The sequence below is a fragment of the Hypanus sabinus genome, chromosome 3 (genome assembly GCF_030144855.1).
Source record: "Hypanus sabinus isolate sHypSab1 chromosome 3, sHypSab1.hap1, whole genome shotgun sequence".
In the NCBI taxonomy this organism is placed as follows: Eukaryota; Metazoa; Chordata; class Chondrichthyes; order Myliobatiformes; family Dasyatidae; genus Hypanus; species Hypanus sabinus.
In genome coordinates, this window is record NC_082708.1 from 42,651,964 (window position 1) to 42,666,768 (window position 14,805).

The window sequence follows — 14,805 nt, forward strand, 5'->3', positions numbered from 1 at the left end:
GTAAAAGAGAGGCAGGAGTGGATATCGGACCGCTGGAAAATGATGCTGGATAGGTAGAATTGGGGGACAATAAAATGGCAGACAAACTGAGTGGAAGACACTAATGTATGGTGGAAGTCCCAGATATCAGGGTTCATGAAGTGTGTGACGTTACCGTAACTGGAGAGAATGTTCTTGGGGTAACTGAAAGGTTTGAAAGTATGTAAATCACCTGGACCAGATGGTGTGTACACCCTAGAATTCTGAAAGATGTGGCTGAAGAAATTGCGGAGGCATTAGAAACAATCTTTCAGGAATCACTAGATTCTGGAATGCTTCCAGAAGGCTGAAAAATTGTGAATGTCTTTCCACTCTTCAAGAAGGCAGAGAGACAGAACAAAGGAAAGCTACAAGCCCATGGAATTACAGGAAATATTCTAGCATGGATAAAGCAGTGGCTGATTGGCAGGAGGTAAAGAGTGGGAATAAAAGGAGCCTTTTCTGGTTGGCTGCCGGTGACGAGTGTTGTTCTATGTTGGAATCAATTCTTTTTAATTATATGTCATTGATTTGGATGATGGAATTGATGGCTTTGTTGCAAAGTTTGCAGACAATATGAAGATAGGTGAAGGGGCAGGTAGTTTTGAGGACGTAGAGAGGGTTATCAAGGACTTGGACAGATTAGGAGAACAGGCAAAGAAATGGCTGATGGAATATCGTGTAAGTAAGTGTATGATCATGCACTTTGCTAGAAGAAATGAAAGGGTTGACTATTTTCTAAATGGAGAGAACATACCAAAAAAACAGGTGCAAAGGGACTTGGAGTCCTTGTGCAGGACTCCCTAAAGGTTAATGTGCAGGTTGAGTCTGTGATGAGGAAGGCAAATGTGATGTTAGCATTCATTTCAAGAGGACTGGAATATAAAAGGATGCAATGTAGAGACGTTATAAAGCACTGGTGAGGGCTCACTTGGTGTATTGTGAGCAGTTTTGAGCCCTTTATTTGAGAAAGGATGTCCTGAAACTGGAGAGGGTCTAAAGAAGATCCACAAAAATGATTCCCAGATTGAATGGTTTGTCATATGGTGAACTTTTGATGACTCTAGCCTGTATTTGCTAGAATTCAGATGAATGAGGGGTGACATCATTGAAACCTATCGAATGGTGAAAGGCCTTGATAGAGTGGAAGTGGAGAGGATGTTTCCTATGGTGCGAGAATCCGAGAGCAGAGGATGCGGCCTCAGAACAGAGGGGTGTCCTTTTAGAACAGAGATGAGGAGGAATTTCTTTAGCCAGAAAGTGGTGAATCTGTGGAATTCGTTGCCTCAGGCAGCTGTGGAGGCCAAGTCTTTATGTACGTTTAAGGCAGAGGTTGATAGATTCTTGTTTGGTCAGGGCATAAAGGGATACTGGGAGAAAGCAGGAGATTGGTACTGAAAGGAAAATTGGATGAAATGGCAGAGCAGACTCAATGGGCCAAATGGCCTAATTCTGCTTCTTTATCTTGTGCAGTATATGTACTTTGATAATGAATTCTACTTTGACATTTAAGAGATAGGCACATGGATGAAAGAAAAATGAAGGACTATGTGGGAGAGAAGTGTTACATTGATTATGGAGTACAATATGTTAAAATGTTAGCACAATACTGTGAACTGAAGGGCCTGCTTAGTGCTGTACTGATCTATGATCTTATAACATTGACGCTGTTGCGTGCACTTTAAAATGTTTGGTATATATTAAAAATCTGTACTTGCATACGTAGTGTCTGTGGTCTTCCTTTATCTCAGTATGCACTTTGCAAATATATAATCCTGATTTCATCAGAGGAAATTTAAGTGAGCAGTGGATTGAGGTAAGAGCATTTAAAGTTGCCAAGAAAATAATGGTCTGCTTCCTTGTCTGATGGTAAATTCATGCCCCTGACGCCTTCAGAGTTTAAATTGCACTGATCTGATGAAACAGATAATCTCCAATTCAGGTGTTGCAGCAAACAAACAGATAAAAACGTTTATATGCTTTGTGAAAGTTCAGTAATCAGCAGTATCTGCTTTTGATGCTTAACATAGTGTGACTTCAAAACTATTAAAAATATGTTACACAAAACTCTGCTGATTGCAGTTCAGTCTCCTATTAATCATCCAAGCATGTTTTGTTTGTCTTGAGCAGATTACATACTGTAGTCCTCCGGTAATTACACTTCTAAGTGTTGATGTTTACAGGTTCCATTCAAAATAACTTGAATCAGTGTTGTGCCCCTGTAGCACCATGCAACAGGGAGGAAAAAGCACTTTGTGGTAACGCACTACTCTTGCGGAATACTTCAAAGGACGTTGGTTGTTCATTCATACCACTGCAAATACAATGATTGAATGATATAATTTTTCAGAATGCAGGATGTGCCCTCCCAGAAATAGAGGTTTAATGTTCATTGGCATGATTTTTAGTCGGACCTTTTCCCTAGAGATTTTGTTAAATGTTATAACACTCCTGTCATTTCTCTGCTTACTTTTCGAACTTGCAAATATTTTGACAATTTAGTATAATGCATTTCTAAACAGGTTTGTTAGATGGCTGTTAGTATAATTTTGTTCTCTTAAATAGCCCCATTTTTGTGATAGTTCCTCTATTAGCAGATAAACTGTTAATTAGATGTTTCAGAGAAAACAATCCAAAATCCAAGTTTGTCCAACCATTCCTTGTAGTTAATATTCTCTAAGTAAGGCAACATCCTGTTTGAATCTCTTCTGCATCCTCTTCAGAGACTCTACTTCCTTCCTATAGTGCAGAGACCAAAACTGCACATAATTTAACAAATGTGGCCTAATCAACTGTTTTATACACAGTTTTTGGTGAACTAACTCTTCTACTAGGTGAGCAATGATAGCAAGTATTCCCTATCCCTTCTTTATTATCCTATCTACTTATATTGTCACTTTCAGGGAGCTATAGAGTGCATCCCAGGGTCCCTCTATACATCAATACTCCTTAGGGTGATCCCAATTGCTGTATATTTTCCTCTTGTATTTGATATGTATCATATGACTTTTGTCAGGACTAAACTCAAAATGACACTTCTCCACTTAAATTTCCAATTGATCTATATCCTGCTGAATTTTTAAAATATTTTTGCTCACTATCCACAACACTGCCAATTTTTGTGTTGTCTGCAAATATACTCCTTAGACCACCTACACTTTCATAAAATAATTTATATTTCACTAACAACAGAGGTCCCTGCACTGATCTTTACAGAACACCACAGATCAGAGACTCCAGTCAGCAACCACTTCTCCACCACTACTCTATCTTCTATAACCAAACCAATTTTATGTCCAACTTATTAACTCATTGCGGTCCCAATAATTTGAATGAGGTTGTCAAACCAGAAGGACAATATAGGTAATCTATTAATTGTACTGTAGAACAAATTTTTTTGTAAGTGTTTCTTAATCAGAATTTTTTGTGATTCCCTTAGACCACTTGAAGCTTAACACAAATATAGTTTCAGACTATTTGTATCACATAGGAATTTGGAGGAACAGAAAATTAACTTCTATTGAATATAATGCGTTTAATTGCACAATGTTGCTGGCACTTTGCATAAGTTTAACTAAGTCAAAAATGTTTTGTTGATGATTTTTGTTAGTATTCAGCTTCCTGCTTAAGTGTCTAACAATAATCAGCCAGCACTGATGGACTCCAGTTATCTTGATACTGTTTCTTCCTGACCGCAACATCCTGGTAAAACCTTTCAGCATGCTTGTCACTGACAGCACCAAGATTTTCAGGGAGAAAGTCTAAATGGGAATGCAGAAAATGAATCTTTAGTTGCCTGTTGCACTTCATGTTTTTGTATGCTTGAAGCATGTTGTCAAACAGCTACACAGAGCTTGGTGTTCTGTAGTTGCCAAGAAAATTTTCCTTAAATGACTTTCATGCTATTTTCTCCAGTCCCACTAGAAGTTCTACAACTTGCCTCTCATTAATGACCTGTCTGATTTGTGGACCAACAAAAATGCTTGCCTTAATCTTGGCCTCAATTATTCTGGGAAACATCAGTGTCAAATATGGAAATCCTTCATGGATTTCTTTTAACCTGATGGCAGTAGATTCCATCCTTGCAGTCTTAGACCTAGTAATTCTGCTTTTGTTTTTGACAAACCCAAGTCTCTGACCAAGTCATTTAACTCAGATTGAGTTATCAGATGAGGCTTAAAGGGTTCAAAATCTGTCTCAGTATCAGTGTTGTTTTCTATTCCTGGCCTGTTCATCATGGCAATTTTGTCTGCCTCCTCTAGACTCCATGTCTCTGGTGGCTTCAGTACTGGAAGACTATCGTCATGTGGCACAGATCTCATGATTGAAGGGAGATTGGGGTATTCAGTAGTTTCTTGTTTTAGCAGAGAAACCAGATACACTGGTATGACCTAAGAAGCAGTCTGTCACATGATCCTTCTACTCTCGTCATATCATCAGGACAGCAAACACATTGACCTCTGAGTCAAGCTTTAAGATTGACAGCATACGTTGTGCAACAATTGTGAGAAACCTAGGCTTTGTCTTGGTCACCATTTTTACACACAAAATAAACCTCACAGGCTTTCTTAATAGGAGGAGTCATGCTCTGTCTTTGAGATATAAGCATATACTTGCCACAAATATAACTGAAAATATCTTGTCTGTTTGAACATTGTTGAGACATTTTGCTATCACAACTACTTATGAAAATACAATTACTGAGTACACACAATATGCTGTGCATGTACAGCATGCATACCATCATGATTGTAAACATGTAAACGCAATGCATAGAACAATGTGTGTGTGATGCTTTTTTAGCCTTTGTAAAACCTGTCCTGCCATTCAGTATCTATCCTGCTAAAGCTTGCCCAGGCATGCCTGGACAAAATAGAAAACTTTTCAGCTTACATTGTGGGCAACATTTTAATTGACTTGAATTATGAATGTAAATAACAACTATAGGCAATTTTTTTTTAAATGACAGAGAAATTTCATTGTGATTTTCATGATCAGTAGCCGAAAATGCATAAGATACACCCAAATATATTCAAGAAACAAAATCTTTGTTGCTTAGTGTTATTAAATTTGCTGAAGTTTGACATATAGAGGGAATAGTTAAAACTTTGCTACCATTTCACAAAGGCTGTAGGACATATATTTTGGATTTTATTACTTGAAAATATTCTTATGGAATGTTTTATTCAGAAAACATTTTGTTAATGCTTACATCTGCTATTGTTTTCCACATTTTTAAAAAACATATGAAGAACTATTCCCCATTAAGGATCATTGATGCAGTGCAGTTTTGAATTCCTACTTTTCTCTTAATGGCTGGGATTGGCTTCAACATTGTTTTCACCTTGCTTGAAGCAAATTGTCTTTTCATGGTTCTGCAGATCCAGATGATTATGATGCTCTGATGCTTTGACGAGAGTTTATGTTTTTTATGGACAATTTTTTCTTATTTAGTGTGTGTCAGGCAACTTTTTGGTTATACCCACATGTATGAAATATGCATCCACTTCGCTTTTTTAAAAAATTAATTGTTTTATGGATTTTTTAACAAATGGTTAGTATATAACATATATTGGATTTCAAGTGAAAAATACTTGTTTTTAATCATGATGCATTCAGTATATTAATTGTTGGAAAGCTTAGCTATAATCTTTAAAATATAATAGGATCTCAAAATAAAAGTGCCCAACATGTGCACTCAGTTTGCTTATCCCCGTGTTTATTCATCCTCTATGATGACTTCCATCTTGATCTCTTCCAAACATCACCATCTTAATCCCAATGCTTTCAACTTCAGTGATGAGCAATTCCTCATTCCTCAATAGTCATAGGCTCTACCCGAACATTCCCCTTACTCCCTTCTCTCCCATGCCTTGACTTTCTCTCTAACTATCCACACAATATAATCCATACACACATGTTCTTAATCTTGCAGTCATATTTTCTCGAGATCTTTCATTCATTTTTGCTGGGATCCACATCTCCCACAAAATGTTCTATATTGGGCTAAATTATGCTGGATGTGGCTGTGCTTCTGAGGTGAACTGGCAGCATTAAGCCACTCAGTCTGTCGGACAGTCCCATTGTTCTAAAACCAGTGCCTGCTGAGTGAGTGATGCAACTTTTATTCTGCACAACATTGAACTTTGAGTTGAATCCAATGGCAGTGTCCTGTTTTGTTGGGTTTTCATGCATCTGTTGACCATAAAATAATGGTTATATTTCAAGTCAAAATATTTGGTGCCCACCAGTCTCCAGATTCAAGGCTAACAACCCTGACTGGTAAAACAAAACTGTTACAGAAACAGCGATGAAGAATCCTCTACATTTGTTTGCGACAGTATTCCTGAGTCTCCACCTGGGGCTTGCATGACTGACAGTAATGAAAACTTAGAGGATGCTACTGACATGACGAAGGTATCCCTGAACACTGTCAGTGATGGAGTACCTTCATTGCTACTCTATATGCCAGTGGCATAATGAAGTTAAGACACAATACAAATGAAAACTCTTTTCTGTATATGAGTTCACTCTCTTATGCCATCTGACCTGAGTAATTTCTGCGCAACAGACAATCAAGCTGCAACAAAATGTTTCAAATATGATCATTGATGTTGGAGCAGCATATACAATCAATTTTCAATTTGCCATGTTCTGTGAATTGCAGATGAGTAACTTAGTAGTTTTTAAAGCTACAAATTGAAGAAGGAATATTTGACACCGATGAACTCTACGTACTCCTGTGAATCATTTCTTTTTAATGTGCATACCTGAAACAGCCTGATTTTAACTTGCCTGTTAATGCACTGAGCTCTTCGCATAGATTATATTGAGTGGGGACATGGCATGAACTTTGTCACAACCTTGGCTTAGTTAAATGACCTGCCTTTAGATTGAAATGAGCTGGAGGAAGGGAACATGGTGGCTCTTTTCTCAATCTTCTGCAACAGTTAAGATTCAGGAGTCCCATAAAGGTGTGTCACTTGCTGGAGGTGATGGCTGCTTCATAAAACCTGGCTAGTATGAATTGAGTTCACTGCTAAGGATTGATTGCTGTTGCCTGGTTTTGTTTCTCTCCCTTGAAGTGGCTGATGCGATTCTTTGTTCCGTAGTAATATGTGCATGTTTGACAAGTCTATTTTGTGACATATAGCAGGGTGAAAGCTCCCATCTATATAACTGATGTCCACTGTCAAGCATGCCAATAACAGCATTAATCAAAAGGCAGTAGCTGCTGGCTAGATTTTTCCCAAGCTGTCAAATCTGTTGCTCATTATTTATAGAGTTATAGTGAGCTTGTACTGATCATGCAGACTGTTTCCAGTGTGTATAAAAACAGTTCAAATTACTTGGCTGAATTGAAGTGAATGTACAAAAATGTAAACCTTAAAATTCCAGAAGGACAGGGAATTCTCCTTATACCCTGCCATTACTGGAAGCTATGGTTTATAAAAAAAAATGCACCCTGACCAGATTAATATTTAACTTATGTCCAAAGTTGCTAATTTTAGCAGACTTTAAATATCATTCTAAGATTTCCATAGCAGATTTAATCCTTTGAAGTCCATTAAAATGGCAAAGGAACTAATGGTAACCCTAAGAAGTGAAATTTTCTACAAATTTGCTGACAATACAACCATTGTTGGTAGAATCTCAGGTGGTGATGAGAGGGTGTACAGGAGTGAGATATGCCAACTAGTGGAATGGTGCCACAGCAACAACCTGGTTTTCAACGTCAGTAAGACGAAAGAGCTGATTGTGGACTTCAGGAAGAGTAAGACGAAGGAACATGTACCAATCCTCATAGAGGGATCAGAAGTGGAGAGAGTGAGCAGCTTCAAGTTCCTGGGTGTCAAGATCTATGAGGATCTAACCTGGTCCCAGCATATTGACATAGTCATAAAGAAGGCAAGACGGCGGCTATACTTTATTAGGAGTTTGAAGCGAATTGGCATGTCAACAAATACGCTCAGGAACTTCTACAGTTGCATCATGGAGAGCATTCTGATGGGCTGCATCTCTGTCTGGTATGGGGGGGCCTACTGCACGGAACCAAAAGAAGTTGCAGAAGGTTGTAAATTCAGTCAGCTCCATCTTGGGTACTAGCCTACAAAGTATCCAGGACATCTTTAGGAAGCGGTGTCTCAGAAAGGCAGCTTCCATTATCAAAGACCTCCAGCACCCAGGGCATGTACTTTTCTCACTGTTACCATCAGGTAGGAGGTACAGAAGCCTGAAGACACACACTCAGCAATTCAAGAACAACTTCGTCCCCTCTGCCATCCAATTCCTAAATGGACATTGAAGCTTTGGACACTACCTCACTTTTTTGATATGCAGTATTTCTGTTTTTGTACATTTTTTTAATAATCTATTCAATATATGCAATTGATTTACTTGTTTATTATGTTTTTTTCTCTCTCTCTGCTAGATTATGTATTGTATTGAACTGCTGCTGCTAAATTAACAAATTTCACGTCACATGCAGCTGATAATAAACCTGATTCTGATTCTGAAATGCATTCATTAACCTTGAGACTTATACAGAAGTTGAGTCTTGAGTTCATCCTATATTTACATTGATATTGTTTCTGCTTATATTGATATAGAGGTCAATTACGTTGAAGCACAAATCCTGCACATAAGCCTTAAAGACCTATGGCTGTGTTTGTGAGGGTAGAAATGGTGGCCATTTTGCAATAGTAGTGTTCACCAATCAATTATGTGATGAATCATGAGTTCATTTATTAACTTATAGTGTTTGTTGATGGAGTAGCATTAACCAAGTCCCTGGAAAATTTTCCTTCCTGTTCTTCAAATTATTCACTTTCCATGATAGAATGAATGTATTGGTATTGCTGCCACTGCAACTATTCCTTGCAGCTAAAGCAGAAAATATGATTTCATACCCAGATCCTGCTAAATTAAATGTCAAAATGCAGAACATGGCACCAACGCTAATGCAACATGAGAGATGTTAAAGGAGATCCTGCCATTAACATACACAACATTAAATGGATTAAATGTAACACTGATAACACTTGTCAATCCAGGATTCATAATGGTGATATTAAAAAGCTTGTTTGCACTCCTTTCCAGACATTGAGTATAAGTAAATTAATTGCAGTTTTAATCTGTACTTATCTGCATTAACTCTTTCAAGCTTTGTCAAAACCCTTACCAAAATAGCATCTGCACCACATCACTGCTCTGCCTTCATCGAAGAATTCAATCAAGCTTGTGATATCTGACCAAAGCCTTGATGACTATTCTTAATCAAATTACCCTTCTCCAAATATTCAGAAATCCTGTCGATAAAAATCCTCTCCAATAATTTGTCCTCCAATAATGTGAGACCCTCTGGTCTATAAATACCAAGATTATCCCTATTACCTTTCTTCAACAAAGGAAAAGATGTCTGCTATGGTTGGTGACTTTCCTTTTTTGAAAAAAGAGAAGGAAGTGCATGTATTTTGTTGGGATTGAAATATTTTAATGAATAATGGGTAACAAGGCTTTAACAAATAACATGTCCTGTTTTCTAAGTTTCTGTTTCTACACATCTGTTAACTCACTAATGATGAATGGTTCATTCAGGAATAAACTGTTGACTTTCTTTTTATGTTATAGCTTTGGTTTGCATTTGTCAATGGATTTTCAGGGCAGATTCTCTTTGAGCGATGGTGTATCAGCCTCTATAATGTGGTAAGTACATATGAACTCAGTATTCCTGTTTTTTTCACTATAGATTGTTCCAAGAACTTCCAATCAAGATAGCACTGAGCTATGATGTCCATCAAGGTCATTGCTTAGATCTAGTTGCTTTCTAGGTTCGTAGGGATGGTTTGGGTGGTAGTGCAGGGAGCTAGCAGCAGGAATGAGTTAGATATCAGGGGGTAATAAATGGAGAGTCAGGGTGAGGAACCAGAGTGCAGGTTGGAGCTCTCCACAGTAAAAAGCCAGTGAACCCAATGGATGGATGTCGGGTTGGCAAACACCGAAGATGAAGATCAACTAACCCTTTGATCAGTCGTTGAGGTCAATAGGTGTAGATGAGGGATAGTGACCTCCCTTCCCCCCACCCTGAGGATGATGAGTTCTGGGGTTAAAGGTCCATACAAGTCCAGAATTTGAGGACCTGTCATTGGTAAGTTTTGGGGTCAATACTGAAGGTCAAAGACCAAAGTTGGTGAGCCCAGAAATTGAAGCCCAGTGTTGGCATGTCTGGAAGTCAGAGGCCCCATGTTTGCAAGTCCAGGCCACAGATAACCCCCCCCAGGTTGGTGAGTCCTGGGGTTGGAGGCCCAGACTTCAAAGTTCTATGATTGGGAAGTTCTATAGTTAATGCCAAACATCAAACGCTGAAGGTTGAAGACCAAAGTTGGCAAGTCCTAAAGTGAAAACCCAATGGTTGAAGCCCCTCGGGTGGTGTGTCCAGAAGTTAGAGGTCCAGAGGTAGCCTGACCTGATGTGGAAGCCTGTCTTCTATGTGAGAGGATGGGTGGGTGGGAGGGAGGGAGGAAACTGGCTTATTTTGCTGCTTTTTTTGTTTTATTTTGTTGCTGTTGCTTGTGGACATACTAGGTTGGCTTAGGAAAGCGTGGTGACCCCAGCACATCTTTAGGTTGTTAACACAAAGAATTTCACTGCATGTTTCAATATTCATGTTATAAATAAATGAATTAGAATCTGAAAAAACAGCTTCTGCTTGATCAGACCTACATATCTTGCATCTTTAAACTTAAGTTTGAAGAAGTAGGTGTAGCAACCCTGAAATAACATCTAGTGGAATGAAAGAAGCACTCATACGAAATGGGAGTCAGAGTCGGCCATCTGGCCCATCGAGCCTGCTCTGCCATTCAATAAGATCATGGCTACTCTGGCCGAGAACTCAACTCCACCTACCTGCCTTTTCCCCATAACCCTCAATTCCCCTACTATGTGAAAATCTATTCTACCTTGTCTTAAATATTTTTACTGAGGTAGCCTCCACTGCTTCATTGGGCAGAGAATTCCACAGATTCACCACTGTCTGGGAAAAGCATCTCCATCCTAAATCTACTCCCTGGAATTCTGAGACTATGTTCTAGTTTCAGTTTAATATTCCGAGTTAAAGTCTGGCACAGCACTTATTACACAGAATATTAGAATCTAAAGTCGTACTGCCCAATCATATACATACAGCTGGAAAAGAATGCTGCCATTTAAGCCAATGCTGTTCACTCAAGGCCATAAGACATCAGAGCAGAATTAGACAATCCTGCCTTTCCATCAGGGCAGATGATTCATCGCTCTCAGCCCCAATCTTCTGCCTTCTCTCCGTAGCCTTTGACACCCTTACTAATCAAGAACCTAGCAACCTCCACTTTAAATGTACCCATTGGCTTGGCCTTCACAGCCTCTGTGGCAATGAATTCCACAGACTCACCACCCTTTGCAAAAGAAATTCCTCCTCATCACTGTTCCAATTGGACATCCTTCTATTCTGAAACTGTGCATACTGGTTCTAGACTTCCCCATTATGGAAACATCATCTCCACATCCACTCTATCTAGGCCCTTCAATATCCAATAAGTTTCAATCAGATACCCCTTCATTCTGCTAAACTCCAATGAGTGTAGGCCAAGTTATCAAATGCTCCTCATATGCTTAACCTTTCATTCCTGAGAATATTCTCTTGGACCTCCTTTGGACACTCTCCAATCCAGGCACATTCTTACTTAGATAGGGGCCCGAAACTACTCACTATATTCCAAGTGCAGTCCAGTGCTGTATAAAGCCTCAGCATTACATCCTTACTTTTATGTTCTAGTCCTCTCAAAGTGAAGGCTAACATTGCATTTGCTTTCCTTACCATCGACTCCAACTACAAGTTAACATTTAGAGAATCTTGCACAAGAACTGCCAAGTTTCTTTGCACCTGTGATTTCTGAATTCCCTCCCAGTTTAGAAAATAGTCTGTGCTTCTATTTCTTCCACCAAAGTGCATGACCATACTTCACCTGCCACCTGCCACTTCTTAGCCCATTCTCCTAGTCTTTCTAAATTCTTCTGTAGGCTGTCCCTCCACCTATCTTTGTGTCACTCACAAACTTGCCCACAAAGCCTTCAATTCCATCAGCTAAATCATTGACATTAAACATAAAAAGAAGTGGTCCCAACATCAGCCCCTTGGAACATCAACAATCGTTGGCAGCCAACCAGAAAAGGCCCCTTTTGTTCCCAATCTTTGGCTCCTGCCAGTCTGCCTGTCTTCTATCCATGCTAGTATCTTTCCTGTAATTTCAAGGCTCTTGTCTCATTTGCCCTTGTGTGCGGCACCTTGTCAAAGGTCTAATGAAAATCTAAGTGTACAATATCCACTAACTCTGCTGACTTTGGCCTATTTTATTGTGTGCCTCCAAGTACCCGGAAAGTTAGACCATAAGACGTAAGACATAGCAGCAGAATTAGGCCATTTGGCCCATCGAGTCTGCTCAGCCATTCAATCATGGCTGATCCTTTTTTTTCTCTCCTCAGCCCCACTCCTTGGCTTTCTCACCATAATCTTTGATGCTGTGGTCAATTAAGAACTTATCAATCTGCACCTTAGATACACCAATGACCTGCCTCCACAGCTGCCTGTAGTAACAAATACCACAAATTTACCACCCTCTGTTAAATGGATGCCCCTCCATTTAAGGCTGTGCCCCCTTGTCCTAGACTCCCCACCGTGTAAAACATTTTTTCCACATTACTTTGTCTAGACCTTTCAACATTCAAAAGTTGAATAATGGAAGTTCATCCTTAATAATGGGCTCAACCATTTTCCCAACCACTGAAGTTAGGTTAACTGGCCTATAATTTCCTGTCTTTTGCCTCCCTCTCTTCTTGAAGAGTGGAGGAACATTTTCAGTTTTTCAGTCCTCGAGAACCATGCCAGAATTTAGAGATTCTTGAAAGATCATTATTAATGCCTTCACAATCTCTTCAGCCATTTCTTTCAGAACCCTGGGGTGGAGTCTATAAGACCATAAGACATGGAGCAGAATTAGGCCATTCAGACGATTGAGTCTGCTCCGCCGTTTCATCATGGCTGATCCCGGATCCCATTCAACTGCTTACACCAGTCTTCTCGCAATATCCTTTGATGCCTTGACAGATCAGGAAACTATCAACTTTCGCCTTAAATATACCCCACGGACTTGGGCTCCACTGCAGTCTGTGGCAGAGCATTCCACAGATTTACTACTCTGGTGAAAAAATTCCTCCTTACCTCTGTTCTAAAGGACTGCCCCTAAATTTTGAGGCTGTTGTATATACCCTCATCATAGGGTGGATGTGGAGAGGATGTTTCCTATCTAGTCCTTTCAACATTCAGCAGGTTTCAATGAGATCCCCCCGCATTCTTCTAAATTCCAGTGAGTACAGGCCCAAAGCTGCCAAAGGTTTCTTATATGTTAACCTCTTCATTCCCAGAACTATCCCCGTGAACCTCCTCTGGACTCTGCCCAATGACAACATATCCTTCCTAAGATATGGGGCCCAAACTGTTGACAATTCTCCAAGTGTGGCCTGACCAGTGTTTTATAAAAGCTCAATGTTATTTCCTTGCTTTTATATTCTATTCCCCTTGAAATAAATGCCAGCATTGTATCCCAGATGTTGGGAGTGATTTAAATTAATATGACAGGTGGATGGGAACCAGTATGATAGAGATGAGGATGAGGTAACAGCTAACAAGTAGATGATGGGTGTAGCATAAATGTAAGGAAGGACAAGCTAATGATTGGGTACAAATCCAAACAGAGCAAAGAGTTAAATTGAACCACAGAGACAAAACTTAAAAGGACAAAGGATGCAGGACTGATGGTGCTGTATTTAAATATGCTTAGCATTCAGAATAAGGTGGACAAACCCGTGGCACAATTAGAGACTGGCTGGTATGACATTGTGGGCGTCACTGAGCCGTGGCTGAAAGTAGGCCATAGTTAGGAGCTTAACATCAAAGGATATACTTTATATCAAAAGGACAGGCAAGAAGGCATAAATGGTGGTGTTGCACCATTGATAAGAGATGGAATTTCATCTTTGGAAAGAGGTGACATAGGGCATCATTCATGACATCTTTCATTTATTTTACTGCGCAGTGTGTGGTATAATAATTTAAAAAGTCACTGATCACACTTTAGGTCATGCTTATGCAGAAATAGGGAAAATTCTACAAGGTTCACAAACTGACTAGCACTACTGTCCATCCAATTTTAGTTTCTCCCTCCTAGAGTGCAAGATGAATACAGTCATGTTATGATCACTATCTCCTAAATGTACCTTTACCCTAAGCTCTCTATTCAAATCTGTTTCATTATACAACACCCAATTTGGAATTGCTTTTTTGCTAATGCTCTAAAAATCCATCTCGTCGACATTCTACAATTTCCTTCTTTTGTGGTCCAACTCCAACCTAGTTTTCCCAATCCACCTGCATATTGAAATCCCCCATGACTATCATAACATTCCCCTTTTTTGTTGCCTCTTTTATCTCCACACATCCTGGCTACTATTTGTATCCCTGTGTATACCTCCCTTACAGTTTCTTAACTCTACCCGCATTCTACTTCTTCCAATCCTAGGTCACATCTTTCTGAGTATTTGATTTCTTTCATTTTTCTGCCTCTGTCTACCTCCTTTGTGCATCCTTGGATGTTAAGCTTCCACTTATGAGCCACAACTCATTGATGCCAGTTGCTAACTGTGTTGCATGATCATCTACCTTATTCTGTATACTGCGAGCATTCAAATTTTTAT

General features: G+C 39.4%; 1 protein-coding gene across 2 annotated transcripts in view; it reads left to right on the forward strand.

Moving 5' to 3' along the window:
* The window catches only part of atp8a2 (ATPase phospholipid transporting 8A2), a 419,615-nt gene that overhangs the window by 322,813 nt on the left and 81,997 nt on the right, over positions 1–14,805 (forward strand). For both annotated transcript variants that reach the window (XM_059964171.1, XM_059964170.1), the window contains one exon: positions 9,649–9,723. In XM_059964171.1, the coding sequence (XP_059820154.1) occupies positions 9,649–9,723 (75 nt within the window). The remainder of the gene's footprint in view (positions 1–9,648; positions 9,724–14,805) is intronic.